The 17,377-nt window shown below is 43.9% G+C and overlaps 1 protein-coding gene across 1 annotated transcript in view; it reads right to left on the bottom strand.

Moving 5' to 3' along the window:
* GLIS1 (GLIS family zinc finger 1) overlaps positions 1 to 17,377 on the bottom strand; it is a 174,553-nt gene that overhangs the window by 7,097 nt on the left and 150,079 nt on the right. Inside the window, exons 8-9 of the mRNA XM_057367011.1 lie at positions 14,871 to 15,021; positions 1,614 to 1,798 (exon numbers count right to left, since the gene is read on the bottom strand). Coding sequence (XP_057222994.1) covers positions 1,614 to 1,798; positions 14,871 to 15,021 — 336 coding nt within the window. The remainder of the gene's footprint in view (positions 1 to 1,613; positions 1,799 to 14,870; positions 15,022 to 17,377) is intronic.

Raw genomic sequence — 17,377 nt, 5'->3', positions numbered from 1 at the left:
ACCAGCCTGACGAAGCTGCCATCCCCTAAAAATTCCACATCCACAATGTTTATGTGCTTCTGTACAGATGCCTGGTTCTACACTAGGCTTATGTGCTGTACCTTTTTTTTGGCAAAAATTCAAAACTCCCAAATTATTACAGATTCCATTAGGAAAGTGTGCTATTAATGAGCTGAGAGGTAGAAAAAAAAAGAAAAAAATAAAGCAAGAACAGCTAAGTACAGGTAACAGATAATTGGTTTCAAAGGCTGCTAATCAAAACTGATTTTGGAATGACCATTTCCATAATGAATTTATAATAGTACTTCAACGTTTGGCCAAAGTGGAAAATTATTGCTTTTTCGAAACCACATGACATAACACTTAGAAAGCAACAATTCATTCAAAAGGAAATGTGGTTTTCTTAAGGAATAAAGTCAATTTATTTAAGTGGTTCAAAACTTGTTCTGTCTATGCATTTGTTTCTGCCGTAGTAATGAGCTGCTAAACTTTCCTCTTGTGGCTTGTAGTTATTTAGCTCATTATAGCAACATAATCATATATCATTATATSCTATCATAAATCTGCCACTTTTCCCTTACAGAGTTAATCTTTTTAAATTGAATAATCTGTTGAGCATCAGGTTGAGTTAGTTTTTCCTTCAGCACAAATCATTAAATATAATATGCTTTAACTCTGCAGTCTAAGCCTGTCCAGCCAAAGAGCAAAAACACTGCTCAGAGAATGAGGGGCAGAGGGAAATGCTGGGATACCCAACCCCATCCCAGCTGGGAACTGCTCACAGCTCTGTGCTCAGGCTCTTGCAAGCAGACAGATGTCCTGCACACTTCTTTATTGGGAATATTTACCACACTTTAGCAGCTCACCATCTGGATTGCATAACAGATTTCTTAAATATGCAAGCTCCTGTTACTGGAGGAATCTGTGATAATAATATCTCTTGCTAATTTGTGCCTCAAAAATTGCAGGAACATTAATTAGTTCCCACAGCAGAACTCCAGAATAGGTATGTAAGCTCCCAATTAAAAAGGCTGAGTAATTCAGAACAAAAAATGTTTTAAATTAAGCTGTGGGACAGCTGCTTACTGCTCTCATTCCTGTCCTCAAATCCCACAGGCACGCTACAGTTGTACAGAGTGTATTTACATATTATTATATAATGTAAAACAAGCCAAACTCCCAAATAATACAAGGAAAAACGTGTGTTTTTTTTTTCTTTGCCTAATTCCATGTCTAGTGCATCATTATGAGTGGAGTGAGCAGACACAGCCAAGGTGTGCCTCAGCCCACGTATTTTTGAACTGGATGGCTCTTGCAGGGTCACTCTCCAGGCTGGATGACCAGTCAGGAGAGGGGCATGGCCAGCAGCCTTCTACTGAAGAACCTGAATAAATGCAATAAATCTGCTGCTGGGACAGCTTTCCCCATTATGATATATCACAGCATGGACCTGTCTGAAAATTTTCACCTGTGTGAACATCAATCCAGTCTAAAACTTGGAGTTCCCACTGAAATGCTGACAGTATTAGCCAAATATGAAAAACCAAAATAAATTCTTTTTATCCAGCTAGGAATTCAAAAAGGTTCAAAAAACAAAGAGAGGGAAGAGTTACCTTGAGATCCCTGCTGTACAGACTGGTTGGGAAATGGAGCATACGGTGTATTTGGTATCCCAGAAAACTGCTGCCCATTTGGTGACTGGCTGTGGGAYGATGGAGAGCCGTGTTTCTGCAAGAGGGAAGGTGGAACTAAAGCTTTCAGGGGGCTGACAAGTGGAGAGATTATGTTGGGAGCAAGCCTAGAAAAAGAAAATACAGAAAAACTTCACATATCATAATATGGGAAAACAAAATACTTGAATGGCCTTATTTCCATAATGGCCAAACTACAGAGAAGTCTGTTTTGCAGGTACAAGTTGTACTGAAAGAAAAKGACAACAATGCAGTGCTACTTTCAGGTATTTGCTAGGAGGARAGGGAATTAGACAAGGAATTCTGTTTATTTATACTGAGTTCCTGTACTCGCCACAATGACAGCATTAAAATGACACCATTCCTCAATCATTCCTCAGTGAGCAACTTAAACACAGCTCAATTTAATTTTAAATTTTGTGAGCTGAGAAACAGAAGGGGGAAATGTAGCTAGAATGAGAAAATGCAAGTAAATTGTTTTAAGTGCCTTCATAGCTGTAACAAGGTCAAATTGTAACAGGGTGAAGCTCCAGCCAAGACAAAGAAAAGCATTAGTTTCACTTATTCCTCATGGAGGACTTTTTAGACATAGAAGTTCAGTTTCAGCTGCAACAGATGGCTCTGTCCTTTTAAAAGAAGAGCCTAAGGAGGTGTTTGCTTGTGGCAGCCTTGCTCAGTGTAAACCTGAGTGCTTGTACCTGAGAGATGGAAAATTCCCCTGGACATCTGGGATTCAGGCCCGCATAGGAGCTGAGGAAGAAYCTCACTAATCCACTTCCATGAAGTGCCCTGGCATCCTGGGCTACTGGTGGAGCAGAGAAGGGTCAGTGGTTTCTCCCTGCCCCYGTGAGGGTGGTACCAGGCTGGCACAGAAGGGACCAGGCCCTTTGCTAGAGATGTCCTTCAGCCCTTGAACAGCAGGAAGGACAGCACAGGGCTGGGGATGGGGCTGCAAACCTGGCCAGTGACATCCAAACCTCTCCTGGAGCTGCGCTGCTCCGAGTGCAGATGAGCAGAGTKCACCTCGTGCCCTGCAGCTGTGACAATGGGCCCTGTGCTCCACAGCCCAGTGCTGCCTGGCAAATAGTGCAGGCAGCATGGGGAGCTCTTAATACACTCTCTGCTGCCTCTGGAGCTTTTGCTAAATGTAAGAAGYACCTCTTTGAGCAGCACCAGAGCCTTCAGATGCTGCAAAATCCACCTCRTGGTCTGAGAGCCACTGTGGAAACTTCCAGCTACAGGCCCCAAGGCAGAGAAATAAAACAATCTCTGCAGCTTGTAATAGATGTCACTGAGCTGGAAAAAATACTGAGCACAAACCGGTGGAGGCAGACAAAGAATTAACTTTGAATTAAATTGAATAAAAACTTCAATCTCTCACTGGTGTCTTCCTCTACTCCTGCACAAGCTGTTCAAACACCATAAACCATCATTTCACACGACTGCTTCTTGGAGCAGTTGGGATTGACCTCGGGAGCGAGGCTGTGCTCCAGTGAGGGCTAAGCATTACATGGGAGCGTGCAAGAGGTAAACAGAGGGGAACTGTGAATTAATGGCGACAACAGCTTAACCAAATTTAACATGAGAGGCACAGGAACACTGCCAAAAGCTGTCACAGTGATGCTCTAAATATTAAAAGGGGTTTAAATCAACTAAGCCAAGCCTATCCGATGCTGAAATAATTTCATCTCCCAAAACAATGGAAGAAGACTTATAATACAAACTACAGAAACTGGACATCCCCAAACTGAGGAATTAAACTAGAATTGTTGAATGGGTGAAGGCAATGATATTTTTGACTCAAATATGYAAGAACTGGAAAACTTTTTCTGAGAAAAATACTCCCTCCAATAAATGCTGACCAGTAATACGTAAAATAAAGAGGACTAAAGTAGAATTATAAGAGCCAATGTGTAGAGAGAAAAACATCTTATTTGTTGTGGTTTGGTAAAGGCCTGGGGGCTGCAGAGGTGCCAAAAAGGGAGTGGGGGCTACCGGGGCCACCTGTGCTCCCTTTGGGTCAGGGACCAAATGCTCTCTGGAGCCCGCGCTGCTGAGGAGCGAAGCAGAGGCAAACCCCCAGTTTATTTGCTCGGCAGCAGCCAAACGCCAAGGGCAGCTCCCCTGGGGCCGCAGCTTTTCCTCAGGGAGCTGAGTGGGGCCGGGCTGGGCTCAGGGAGCTCCCCCGAGCCGCGTTCCCTGCGGCGCTGTCTGTGCTGAGCGCTGCTCCCAGCCAGGGCTGCCCGGTCCGGGATGTGCGGGACACACACAGAACCCTCGCTCCGCCTGTCAGGAGCTGCAGCCCCGCACCAACCCCTCCTCCAGCACACACGGACACAAACATCATCCTCTGCGAGCCAGCAACGCTCTTAGGAGCCTGGAAAYGCTTCTATCTGAAAGGAGATTCGAAAGATTGCAGTTGTTTTYGTTGGAAAGATAATAGCTAAAAGAGCTCATGATAGTGACATTTATATGGGTAATGACCACACACACATTTAAAAGAGAAACAAAAGATGTACTAAAAACTCCAAGGTCGGGATGAGCCAGAAACCGCTCTGAATAGGGGAGGGAAATGCTTCTGGGGAGAGTCCTCTGCAACTGCCTGTGTTGGGTTTCCTCTGCCTGCTCTTGGAATGTCTTGTCCTGGCTACTGCTGGGAAACGCAGCACCCCATAGAGACCTGCCGGGCTGCTCCGAGTGCTTTGTTAGGAGGGGCCGTCGTGTTTCTAAATTCTATGCAATCCTGTTGCTTGTCAAACAGAAATGGTACACTGAGGTATCCAGCTGTGGGAATACTGAAAACCCCAGCTTCCCTACCCAGTTTAACTACTCCCAGAGGCTACTTAAATCTTAACCATGGGAGAAGAATTTAAGTTTTTATTGTTATTTTTAAAGCAATGCTTGTCCCCACTTACACCCTTGCATTCGKGTTTCTCCTGTGTGTGAGCTCAACAGTTGTGACAGGGTTTGTGCCTCAAAACCTTTGAGRTGAGTGGTTAAGGGTGCTGAGATCCCCCTGCAAGGCCAGAGGGGTGCAGGCCCTGCTCCAGCTGGGGATGCTGAGCAGTGTGTGGAGCTGCCATCTCCCTGCTGCTGGGCACAGCTGCCCTGGTACTGGAGCTCTGCAAACATTGCTGGCTGTGGGCAGCAGTATCCTAGGAGCAGGAGCCTGAGATGAAACCCTGACAGCTCCTGGTAACACTCRACCATTGCTGCCTCCTCTGCATCAAGAGAGTTGCACAGAGCTGAGCAGATCACCATAAAAATCTGCTATGTTCTCCCCAATCTGCCCCAAACAGGGAATTTAATGYGTTTCCTGTAAGTTMAGGCAGAATTTTCAGGCAGAARAAAATCTGGCTAYGTTAGCACAAGTGGYCAACATGGGGATCTGTGTCCTTCAAATATTCATTACAATCCCTACAGCTCAAGCTGGTCCCTAAAATATTACYGTGTGTGTGTGCATGTGTGAATGGGCTCTGGCACGCTCAAGGGGAGATTTTCAACAGCAAAACTGTCCAGTCCCCAGTGCCGTGGTTTTAATTCTCTCCTGAATATCTGCCTCCTAATCAGGTTGCTGAGCAACTCAGGTTGTTCAAAGGAGGARGAATCATTCCTCATACAAATTAAAACAGGTAATGCAATAAAGCCTAAAAGGAGATGCCTTCTGTGAGGAAGATGTAACACTGAGTTACTTACAGCAGGAACTCAGCTGGATACACTAAAATTCCCAGGCAGTAGCTCAGGCATGTGTGTTTCAATAACTAATAGCCTGCACATTTCCTGTTAATACTGTACTACAACCACAGTTTGCTTTGGTTTGGATAGTAATAATAAATATACACCATATATTTTACCTTAATTGTAACTTGCATAATTCAGTAAATTTGCAGGTCCTTTGGGGCCTTTTAATATATATCTACGCCTATATACAGCTATATATAAAGAGATATAAATAGTCTYACAGGCATGAAAAAATAATCCTAATCCTTCCTTAATTCATTACATTTGAGGGGCTCCTGGCTCTATGGAATATTTCTGTTCAGGGCCATACAAGGGTGTGATGRAGGAGCCAGCCTCCCCTCCACCCTGTCCAAGACACAGGAGCAACAGGACACGCACCACGGAGAGAAGGAGCTTGGCTGGAAACAAAAGGAACATTCTGCTCACACAGCATGCCCTGGCCTGTGCCATTCACAGCCACAGGAGCCACAGAATCAAACAAAATACCCATTTTTTTACAAAGGGACTGAATAATATAACGGCCAAAACCAACATTTCCGTGCTAAGCGAGGGGTAATCACATCTTGAGCTTCAGGATGTAAAGTGATCGCCCACAGAGGCAGAGAGGAATTCTGCTCTCTTCACTCCCYACACAGCTCAGGGTGACTGACCACGTACTGGGGGCCTTTTCCAGTTCCCCCTGAAGCACCACTGGAGGATGGCACTGGAGATGGAACTCCTGTCTGAGGGAGATGGGATTTCAGGGATTGCACAGCCAATGGCTCCTCTGAGGAGKCATCAGCAGGCAATCAAGGAAAGGATTAATCATAAAAATCCTATTTGATTTCATACACACAACCAAAAGGAAACTTGGGGAATTACTGGGCCTAATTCAGTAACCACCTCATCTGTAGCACTGAGCACCAACACTGCCTGAAGATACTGGGCTCCACAGCAACTCCTGCAGTCAAGTGGGATTCTACCCACAAAGAATCACTAAACCAAGGGTCACTCATGGACAACGAGCCAGTCCCTCAGCTCTACTGCAAAGCATTTGTCACTCACATCAATGGCAATGCTCAGAAATCTTYGTCCTAACTGAAGGACTTTTTAAAAGGAAAATTAAAAGTCAAAATATAGAAAAGACTGATCTTCCTCTCACTTCGTAAGTGGCTACCTTTTGGTATCTCAAATAGAAATCCCAGTAAGACTTTATATAAACTTTCTTGTGATCACGATTTAACAATATATTTTGGATGGTGGAAGTTTTTGTTAAAATGTAAGGCCTGTGTGAGGGAACTACCTGTGCATGCCATGAGCTATCAGTGACCTACAGAAAACATACCTGAAGGCTCCAAGTACTACGACTTTGCTTTAGAATTCTTTCTCCTGTCTGCACTCTCCCCCAGCAGGCAGGGGTGTTTAAGGATCTCTGTATTCTCACAATGCACACAAAACATCCTGTTTCAATACAGTGCAACATGAAGAACCAAAAAATAAATATAGATGGACATTGATGGTTCTGAGATTTCCATCACAATGTCTGGATGGGTGTTTTCTGTATTCACACATGGTGCTTAGTCTCAGGAAGAAACAGATTTGCCCTCTGCTTTAGTCTTTGTTCAATGCCAGTTCCAGGACAAATTAACACAATTAAAAACTGTAAAGCTCCTTTTAAGATAAGAGAGCTTGACTAGACCTTGACTGCCRAACACTACACGCAGTACTTAGTAAATACTGAATTGAACTGAAAATCGAAAAATCTTCAGAATAAATTCAAACTAAGATTTTTGAATTATAAGCAGGAATGAAGTATAACTGCAAATGGAAMTATGTAAGACAGGGATGTTTCCAATATGAAAACTGTCTGGGTTTGTTTTTTTTTTTAATGGTGTGATGGCTTGATTGGCAGATTCCTCAGCTAGACAAAGAACCTCAACCCATATCCCACTGAGTTCAGTGGAAACGGGACCAAATCTGACTCAAAAACATCTGTCCTTTATGTCAAATAATTTTTTGTATATTTTGGGTTATCAGACCATTCTCTAACAGTTCCATRCACAGCAATATTGTCAGATCTAACAATCTTGACTTTTGAGAATTATGTTTTAACTCAGATTAACATGAAGAAAAATAGCTAATAAAGCACCAGAGTAAGRAGCACAAACCAAAGCAGCTCCACATTTTATCTGAAGTGCAGCACTRCAGCCACTTAGAGGAATGGAGAGTTTCCGTGAGATGAGGCTCTCCCATAAAACCCAGCACACCAACCAGTTCATTCATAAAATCTCTCCCCCAAGCATTATAGTCACTGATATTGTGAGAAAGTCCAATTCAGTTCCAGGACCAGGAGACTATTTTTTTAATGGAAAAAAAAGTTAACATGGATTTTCATCTCTTCCCATAATATTAAAAATTATGTGTAAAGCTCTGCTAATCAGGTCCCTGGACAGAGCCCAATCTCTGGCCACGTGTTTCTGTTCTGGGTCTTGCCCTACGGGAATTTCTGTCAGCACATGCTCAGGAAACAGTTACACCGTTCACTCTTTTGGATTTTTTGTAAGACAGACTCTATCTGAAGTTTGGTGAACCTTTACACTAATCACTGCCAGGTGCCTCTGGCTACACTTCTGGAATGCAAGGAATCTTTTCCTTCTCTCCCTCTTTCCTCCTTTCTCCTCTTTCCCCCCTCTCCCTGATATATAATAAATCCTTCAATCACCTTGCTGGGCACTATTGCATTTCTTGCCCTTTCTAAGCACCCATTCCTGGGGCTGTGACTCCAAGGTACAACACCATGTCTCTGGTTTTCCCTGCTCTGGCCRTGCTCRTGGCCCTCGTGGGGAGACTCAAGATCCATCCCTGCTGTGCTGCAGCCTGGGACACACCTGTGTGTGACATCTTAAAGCAGGGACAAGGCCATGGCAGCCTTTTCCTGGCTTTTAGACAAATACAAAATACTAATTTTCACTCAGAATGCTGCCTTGGATTAGCTGGATTCAATTCTGCACCTTCTCTCACCCAAACTGAGCTGAGTCCAGAAGGGCAGGAGCTGCTCAACTCTACAGAGTAAGAGGGGCTTCATGACATTTTGGAGAACACTCTCCATGGGAACTTTCATGGGACTGAAGAGTCTCAGGTCATTTAATTGCTTTAGAATATTTTTAGTGATACCAATAACAATGATACAAACCCAATTTCATGTTCAGAATCAGAGAGGAGCCCAAAGTGGCCTCTCCTGGTACACTTGGGGGTTTTCTGTGTGGGCTTTCTCTTGGGCCCAGAGGGGCTTCCTTGAATACTGAAATACTCCTTGTCCGTTCTAACAAACACATGTACAAGTCTGAGTGGAGCACAGAACGTAACTTAGGCTTTGTCACACATTTCATCATCTACACAGCTCACACAAACACATTTCATCATCTACACAAGCTCACACAAACTCAAACTTCTTCTGTCCAATGAGTATCTCTGCACTTGTTCTGACCCGAGATGTGCAATTTCTGCAGAGCAGCTCCTCACAAGGATTCTTAAGGGAACTGGGCCACTCCAAAGGATGTTTGTATTTATATGGGTTTGTTCAATAACCTCTGAAATTAAACTGATGAATCACTACGGTGGACGCCGCTCCACGAGGCAGATTTGAAAAATTATTCTTGCTAACAAYCTAGCAGGAAAAGGTATTTTRGAGTGAAAGAAAACCCTTATTAATRTGGTCAAAGAACTATCAAAACATATTTTAAAAAGAGCAGTGCTTAGGTTCAAGTGATTGCCACGAAGTCAATTGCAAAGACATGTAWTCAAACACAGAGACTGCCTACTCCAGATTATCGGGCACGTGCTGTGTGCTTGACTGATCTATCTCATTTCAGCCATTTAAGGTCATTATTCTCTGGCAAACACACAACAGGATGCTTTTAGGTGCAGGTGGGCTCTGCACAGGTACTGATGTCTGCTTTCCTCAGGTTTGCATGTAAAACACATCACCCAATAGTGGGATATGTTAAAACAGCTTCATTATTTGTTACACCATGATAAACTACTCTGTTTGGTGTATATGGGTAAAAACAAACAGTTTTAAGCAGTTTTGCTTAAAAGCAAAACAAAATTTGGAAAAAAGAAGGAAAAAAAAATAGCTTTACAGATGTTAAGTGCAAATCTAACCACAGATAAGTCCTGTAATGGCTAGARTAATTTATGTAGTGCAGAAGAGCTCTGATTGAATCCATCTTGAATGCTTTCTGAGTTAMTCTGATCATCTCCTTTAACCTCCCACCTTCTCCTGTAACTCTGATTTCTCACTCTGAGAGTTTTCCTTACTCTGGGCAGGCACCACTGCCCTTACTTTGGGATGCACTGGTGAAGGCTCTCTCCTGAGTGCCAGTGCAGACCTCTCAGAAACACAAAACCAGAAACTATTGATGGACAAACAATATTTACCCCATGCTCCAGCACCAGGTTATCCTTAAACATGTAATTGTTGATTAAGGCTATGCTAATGCTAATTTTACTTTAAGGGGCATGGGAGGAAACTGTATRAGCCTATCTGGACATGATTATAAATGAATTCTGATCACATTTTCTACAATGAGATAAATGACTTGGGATTTGAAACCAGATGCTTTTAATTACTGATTTTCTTTGTTTCGTGGGGCTCAGCACTGCACCTGTACATTGTTCTTTTCTGGACAGATGTACTGATGCCCCTTTTGCGTGCTCAGATCCATAACACTGAGATAAATTATGATGAGTTCTTGGCTTCCTCCATTGAAAATGTTTTCAGCTGTCARAGATATCTGTTTCTTGTTATTGGTTTTAGTGCTTTTGAAGGGAAGACTAAACCACTGACTTGTGCATTCTGTTATAAAKGGAGAGTATTCTCCAGTGGAATCCACAGAGGATGAGGGATGTATCTCCTTGGTCTGTTAGAAAATCTGTGCAGGTATTTAATTCTCCAACGTACTTCTAGAGAATAAAAGCTTTCTTCCTCCTCAAATTCTAACAGAGTGCCAGTTCCTACTCCACTGATTTATATGAGCTCACAAACTTAATGTAAAAGATTAATSRATAAATAAGATTAATAAAAATAGAYRTRAGTAGCTAAGATACCTAATKKTCTCTTAAAGTRATGAGRATTAGGAGYACAAATRTATTTTCCTACCKGGCCTGGATTCTGGCAGCTCAAGGAGACARCACAGAAAAGAATCTCCCCCATGTAACTCACAAGATTTTATCCTGTGTGTTTAGTTTCAAGCTTAAAAATATCAGGGATTTCAAATCTGGTGTTCCCTGGTTGAGCAGAAGAAAGGCTCTGTGTACCTTGAGYTACTTTACGTAAAAAGAAGTGAATGACCAAGTTTTTAACAGAGAACTCTTTACACTGAAGTATTCCTGTGGTATTTGAAATAACAGGTGCTAAGAAGCAAGCAAACAAAAACTCTGATGTTTAAGCGCCCTGATTAAAATGTCTCTTTTCACTTGATCGTTTTTAAATCCCATTTCTTGTGATTTTTGTGTGGGTCAGTGTCACTTCAGGGGGGTCTGGCTCTGGTTTGAGCTGGGTGCAGTTGGCTGGTAAAGGGAGTTCCATGAGCCCTTCCCTTTAACCTTGCTTAGAGCTAATCCTTTATATTAAAGGCTCAGAGYCCTCATTAATCACCACCTCTGCACATCACAGATGTCTTAATCCCACTACTTCTTCATTTACTGTTGTGTTTACAGAGCAGGAATGACCTAAATTACCACAGGAGTATTAAAAAACGGTTTCACTTTCCTTTCCCTCAGAGACACATCACCCTCCCAATCAAGTCATTATTTGTCAGTGCCCCAGCTCTGYTGGGAACAGAAGTGCTGTTTGTCACAGCAGCACAAGTGACAGAGAGCCTCAGTCAAAAACAGGGATCGTGTTCAGGTCCTACAAAGTGACCTTGTTGGGCCATTGCACWAAATTGGTGCAAATCCCAAACTTGGTGCCACCACTCAAACTCACTTAACTTCAGTCAGATCAGTTTCATTTAAGCTGATAATTTATCACACTGAATAGTMTAAATTGCAATTTACAGAGATAGTCTACTAATGAAACTAAGKACATTTTTAGATGATTTGGATAATAACAGCTAAAAAAAATAGTAGAAAGCAAGCCAAATACAACATTCACCCAAGATTTAAAACTAAAAGCTGTTTTTCTGTCCTCACTCTGCTACAAATCAAAATAGACWATTTTTGCAATGGGCAAAAGGAAACCCAGTTTGACATTATACATGGCAAACGCTAGAAGAAATGCTAAAATAAACCCTTGCTACCTGAAATAAAAAATAAATACACATTTTAACCTGGATCATGCCAAGCCCACTTTCTGCATGCTGAAGTATTTCTCAGTCATCCACTTTTAGCTAAATTAATATCAATAAAAGTAGATTTTTTTGGTGTAGCATACACTTCATTCCAGAATTTGAAAAAATGTGCTCCATATTGAATAAAGCCAGTATAAATACATTTGGTAATGAAGTCAGATTTCGTTAGAACATTTTCAAGTGAATTAGATAATTTTGTCAAACTATTTAAATGTCTCAGCAAACCATTTGGGAAAAYTGACTGCTGCACTTGGTATTGACTTTGGCAAAGGATGGTGTAACATAGGGCTTTTTTTGTTAGGAAAAAAAAAAGAAAAAGCCTTTAAATCAAATTCTGAATCTCATGTCAAACTTGAGTAGACTATTTGTACTCTGCCTCGTGTAGTTTTTGGCATCTTGCACATTTGATGACTCAGTAATTAGATTTCTTGATAGTAATCACTTGGTTCATGCCGCAGACTCCACGATGTGATCCAGCCTTGTCATCGTCCCGATGCACAGAGCAGGAATTCTGTGTGTTAGCTCCAGCACGAGGGCTGAGACAGCTGACAAATGAGGCCAAACATTCAGTGTGTGCCAGAGAGCTGGAGCAGCTCCCATCAAGGGAGGCACAGGGAGGGTTCCTTTCTCACTGTGAACCACGAGGGGTGGCACTGCCATGAGCTGGCAAAGGGGGAACAGCCCTGCAACCCAGGGGCTCCAAGACTGGATTTTGCCCAGTTAAATGGATGGATGCTTTAAGCAAAATGAAACTCAAGGGCTCTTAGTTCACGCTAAGTTTCTGCACTTGCAATTAAGATGTCATCTACGGGCTGCATTTCAGCAGCCATGAATAATGTAAGCATAAAGCATTAAATACAGCAGAAGGATCTTGGACTGGGAATGACGACGCTGAATGAAGATTATTTTGAGTTTAGAAAATGGTATTTGAGATGCTGAAAAATTCCAARTAACTATGTCATGAAACTAGATGCCCTGTTTTAACATAACTATTCAGAAATACATTCCACTCTCCCTGATGTCTGGCTCATGGTTAGGAATCTGTTATCATCTCACTCCACATTTTGTCATAGGATGTTTGGGCCAAGGCTTYACTCAGGTGCACGAGCACTGAGATAAGAAATCAGCACCATTTCTCCTCCGAGAAAGAATCCACATTGCACTAAAGCTGGAATCAGCAGTTTCTGATGGGAACTTTGGGGTGTCTGCAGCAGGAGCTCAGTGAGAGGCTCAGCTCACTCAGTGTGGAGCTCCTGCTGTGCCCTGGAATGGAGACCTGAGGGGCCGGGATGAGAATTCATCTGGGAACTTCCAASCCCTCAAACTGGAAACTTGTCTGTYGCCCTCATTTGGGTCAGCCCTTTGCTTTCATTTCTTATCAGCAGCACCAGAACACAAAGTGCCCTAGAAACAAATCCACCTTCCTGACAGCCCATTAAACCCTTCCCACAGTACATCCTTMCTTTATTTCATTCTTGGTTGGGATTTTTTGCCCTAACTCCCCTAGGAACCAACTCCAAGAGGAAACAGCTGAGCAAGGCACTGGGAGCAGAGGGAGGGATCCCATTCCCCCAGGCTCAGGCTGTCCCTTTCTGCAGAGAAGGAACAGCTCATGGATGACCTTCCTTTGGAATGTCTGTCTCCATTTCTCCCGTTTGCTCTCACTGCCTTCTCTGCTGCAGAAAGCTTCCTATTTATCTGGAGTAATTTCCAGTGCCTCCTGTTGGCCATGACCCTGCCATGGGAATGAGTCTGCCAACACAAAATACAAGGTCAGGGGTGTCAAGGTCAGACAATACAAGGCAGGGCAGAGAAGGAGAGGGGTTTGGCACTCCCACCCTTATGGGACAAGGACAGGGTAAGTCTATCCATCATACTGGGAGGGGGACTGGTACCTGCTACTGGCTGAGGTTCAGAAGAGAAGGCTGAAGGAGRAGCAGAGTACAGAAGCTCAGCTTGTTGCTGAATTCATTCCCCAATTAGGAAAATAAAAAGGAGTAATTTGCTCCTAATTGAATTTCCTCAATCAGATAGTTCTCCAGCCACCCCAGGTGTAATTTTCCTTATTGTGCCCCTTTCATGCCACAAACACTCTGCCTTCTGCCCTTTGCTTAAAATCCTTCTGGGCTTTCCTTGCCCCATATAAAAGAAGGGAAAGCTCAGTCACTGGACTAGGATGGGAAAACTACATTTAATTGCTGTTATTTGCTAAAGAACACCAACATGTTTCTAGGGGAAGAAAATCCCTTAATTTCTCCGTATCTTAAATTCCCATCAGTAAAGGCAAATCAGAGCCCTTTCCCATCCAAAGTGCTGGAAAGTAAAACTCTTAAGTATGAAGTTGAATTTGTATGAGGCCAGACACCAAAAAAAATCTGAGTAAAAAGGTTAGAGCAGAGTTTTGTGGCTTGCAGAGATTCTTTACCGTTGAGAAGATGTTATGAGAGCCTTGAGCAAAMGGTGCTTTAGAAATATCACACCCTGTAGCCATGCAATTGTATCCGTGCTGTAGCACTGCAATCCATACAATCAGTGGGATTAAACACTCTTCCCTGATTAGGATCTGGCTGGTTAAAGCCTGCTGCTGAGAGGTGCATTACAGAAAACCTTATCAGAGAGCAAGGAAGTGAGAAAGCCCATGGCTCTGACACTGAGTGAGTCTTRCTAAGGCAAACACTGCCTGATTCCTGAGTGAGTCATAGTTCRGCTTTTACCCTTTGAGAGGTTTCTCATGTTAGCTGAGAAAAGTTCTCTGTGCTTATCCAAACCTATGAGAAGCCATTCAGGAAGAATTAAAAAACAAAATTAAAATYTAAATGCAACTGCATGCTATGAAGAAAAAAATCCCATTGTGTTTTGTCATAGACAAGGCCCTGAACAAGCTGACAATGATGTCCAAGTTTGCCCTGCTTTGCACAGGGGATGGATGACATGACCTCTGAGGTCCCCTGAAAAAGAAATTATTCTGTGATTCTAAAACAAACAAAACTGCTTAGTTTGGGCCGGTGTTTCCTTTTGAACAGCATCCATGCAAAGTAAAATAAACAATTAACCCTTCATTATCAAGGCAGACCCAGGCCCGGCGTGTTTCCCATCGCACACGTACCCTTCCCTGGCACTCTCCAGCGGTGACTGGTGCTGGTGTGGGCTGGAGAGGGCAGAGTCCAGGGGAAGGTGCCTTGAAGGGATGTCATGAGGAGGAGGCAGCACAGCTGGGGAGGGGCCGTTGTGGTTGGTGCTGGATCCATTGTACATGCCTGGGAACACACAGCATTTGCAAAACAAAATCAGCGAGGAAGCATCAGAAAATCCTGCAGAGTCTCCAGCTCCTTCCCTGTCCCCCACCTGGCCCTGAGACACAACCCCAGAGCAAAGCCCCCTATGTCAGTGAGCACCTGAGCAGCTCAGAGCTGTGCCATGGCACTGTGACAGGGCTGTGTCTCCTCTCCAGCCCTCCCAGGTGTTCCTGGACCCTACAGAGCTGCAGACCCCTCCTGACAGGCAGCAGAGCTTGGTAGGACTCTCACCCTGCCTCTTCCATCCCTGTGAAAGGGAACCTGCAGCACTCAGGGGATGGAGATCACACAGCAAAGCAGACCATAGTGCCCTGGGCTTTTGCTGTTCATTTCAAACTCTGTCATTTGAGCTGCTGGATATCCCAGTCCATTCACAAATATCACATACTGATACAAATGAAACCCCAATAAATTAAATATAAAGAGAAGCAAGGATAAATTCTTGAGGGGAACATGAAAACAGGTTCACCAGTACAGAATTATTGAAGCTGTGGATATGCCATTTTTGGGGACTCTCCTCTACTACAGTAGTCAGGCACCAACAGCCAAGTGTCCACCATGCCCTCACCCTTTGTTGAGGAAGCTCTGTGCAGGACTCGTGGGTGAAGATGTTGGGATGAAGTGCAAGACGTGCACTGCAAGGGCTCAGGGCCYTCACACTGAYWTTTGGTGTGAAGGCTGCACTGAGGRCAGGTCCCTGTGGTGACAAACATCACCAGAGTGCAAGCATGGAGTGTGCCAATGCCACTCTATGGCAGGGGAAAAGGACTGGCTCCTCGTCATGCCCTTCTGGGAAAAATATAGTTCTTCTTTTCCCAGTTTYTCTGCCTTTCTCCTCTTCAAGCTTTGCCTACAACTCATCTGCCACAGTTCTGTCCCACCCTTCCAGGGAATGTGCACACGGATGAGGACCAGAGCACCACTCACACTGTGTTCTGAAGGCTGTGAGCAGCAAGGTCTGCCAGCTCCCCGTGTCCAGCTCGAGAGCACAGAGAACCCTCAGTCCCTCCAGTGCCTTTCTCTGCCATTTCTCCTCCTGCACCATTCATGTGTCCTTTCCCAGTCTGGAGGGCAGAGCTGCACATCCAGGATAGATCCCTGAGCCAGCCGTGCTCAGCCCTGTCCTGTGTCACTGCACCCCTCCCAAACCCTCCCAGTGACACGCAACAAGCAGAAAGCAACACGAAAATCCAGAGCTGTGGGGAATGTGTGACACCCTCGGGGTGGAGAAACAACATCTGAATGTCAGCATCTGTTTCTGTGTGTGACTGAAGAGCAGAACCACCGAGGCAAGATTCCAGCCACCTTTGTCAGGGGCTTCAGATGAGTCAAAACCCCCTCATGAACAATGAGTCCTCAGCTGCTGACAGATCTAAAGCAACACAACTGAACCGCATCATCTCTGTCTCCTGTTAGACAGAACATTTGTCAACCAGCCAGTCAAACCAACTYGCTTTCTGCACTGCACACCAGACAGAAGGGGCTTTAAAAAGTCAGATGTTCCCAGGTGATGCGAGGATTTATTTGTCAAAGGCTCTTCTGGTAACAGTAAGTCAGTAGCAAGGATGTTACATTGAAAATGCTGTTTTTTCACTGGTGGCTTTAGTCCACTTCATAATACAGAGGTTTCCACTYCCCTCAGAATGGAGCTGCTGGGGTGGACACCCAGTGCCCAGCGAGGAGCAGGTCAGAGGGGGAAGAGCATTTGCTCCRTTTAATTTTCAATAYTTCCAAAATTYCTTTCCTTTTACAGCCTTTCTTCCYTTYTTTTCAGCACTGACCACTAACATTCTGAATACCTGGAGGCACAGAGGCCTTTGGAGCTGCTGGAAATGACTCCTGCAAGTGCAGCCCATGCCAGGCCTGTGCAYCTTGGGCCTCTTCACACATTGACCATCTCAGCTTGTAAATACAAGTCATCAATCAGTATTTGAAATGGCTTGGCCTTTAACCCTACCATCTGTGGCCAAAACAGTGCTCTGAGCATGTGWGACTAGCAGCCTTTTCCCCTTAACTTTATGCTAAGACAAACAGTAATAAACATGCCCAGAGAAAATGCCTGAGTGGCACCRGAGTGATACAAGCTCCTGTCCACAGCCAGAATTGAATGTGTGCAGCCATCAAGTGTCTTAGTTATGAGGAGGGRAAAAGGAGGAAGATCTCAGCAAACAGTGGGTTCCTCTGACTGCAGAAATAYTCCTCTCACTATCTTACCTGCTTTGAAGTCAGACACAAGGGATGGGAGCTTTTTTAATATTTCATTTTCTCTGTGATGGGCTTTCATCCCTGACATATTTAAAATGTGCTTTAACTTGRA

The sequence above is a fragment of the Malurus melanocephalus genome, unplaced genomic scaffold (genome assembly GCF_030028575.1).
Source record: "Malurus melanocephalus ecotype Western Australia unplaced genomic scaffold, MMel_1.1 scaffold_74, whole genome shotgun sequence".
Lineage (NCBI taxonomy): Eukaryota > Metazoa > Chordata > Aves > Passeriformes > Maluridae > Malurus > Malurus melanocephalus.
The sequence above is the reverse complement of the archived record's forward strand: the minus strand, read 5'-3'. Positions and strand labels throughout refer to the sequence as shown.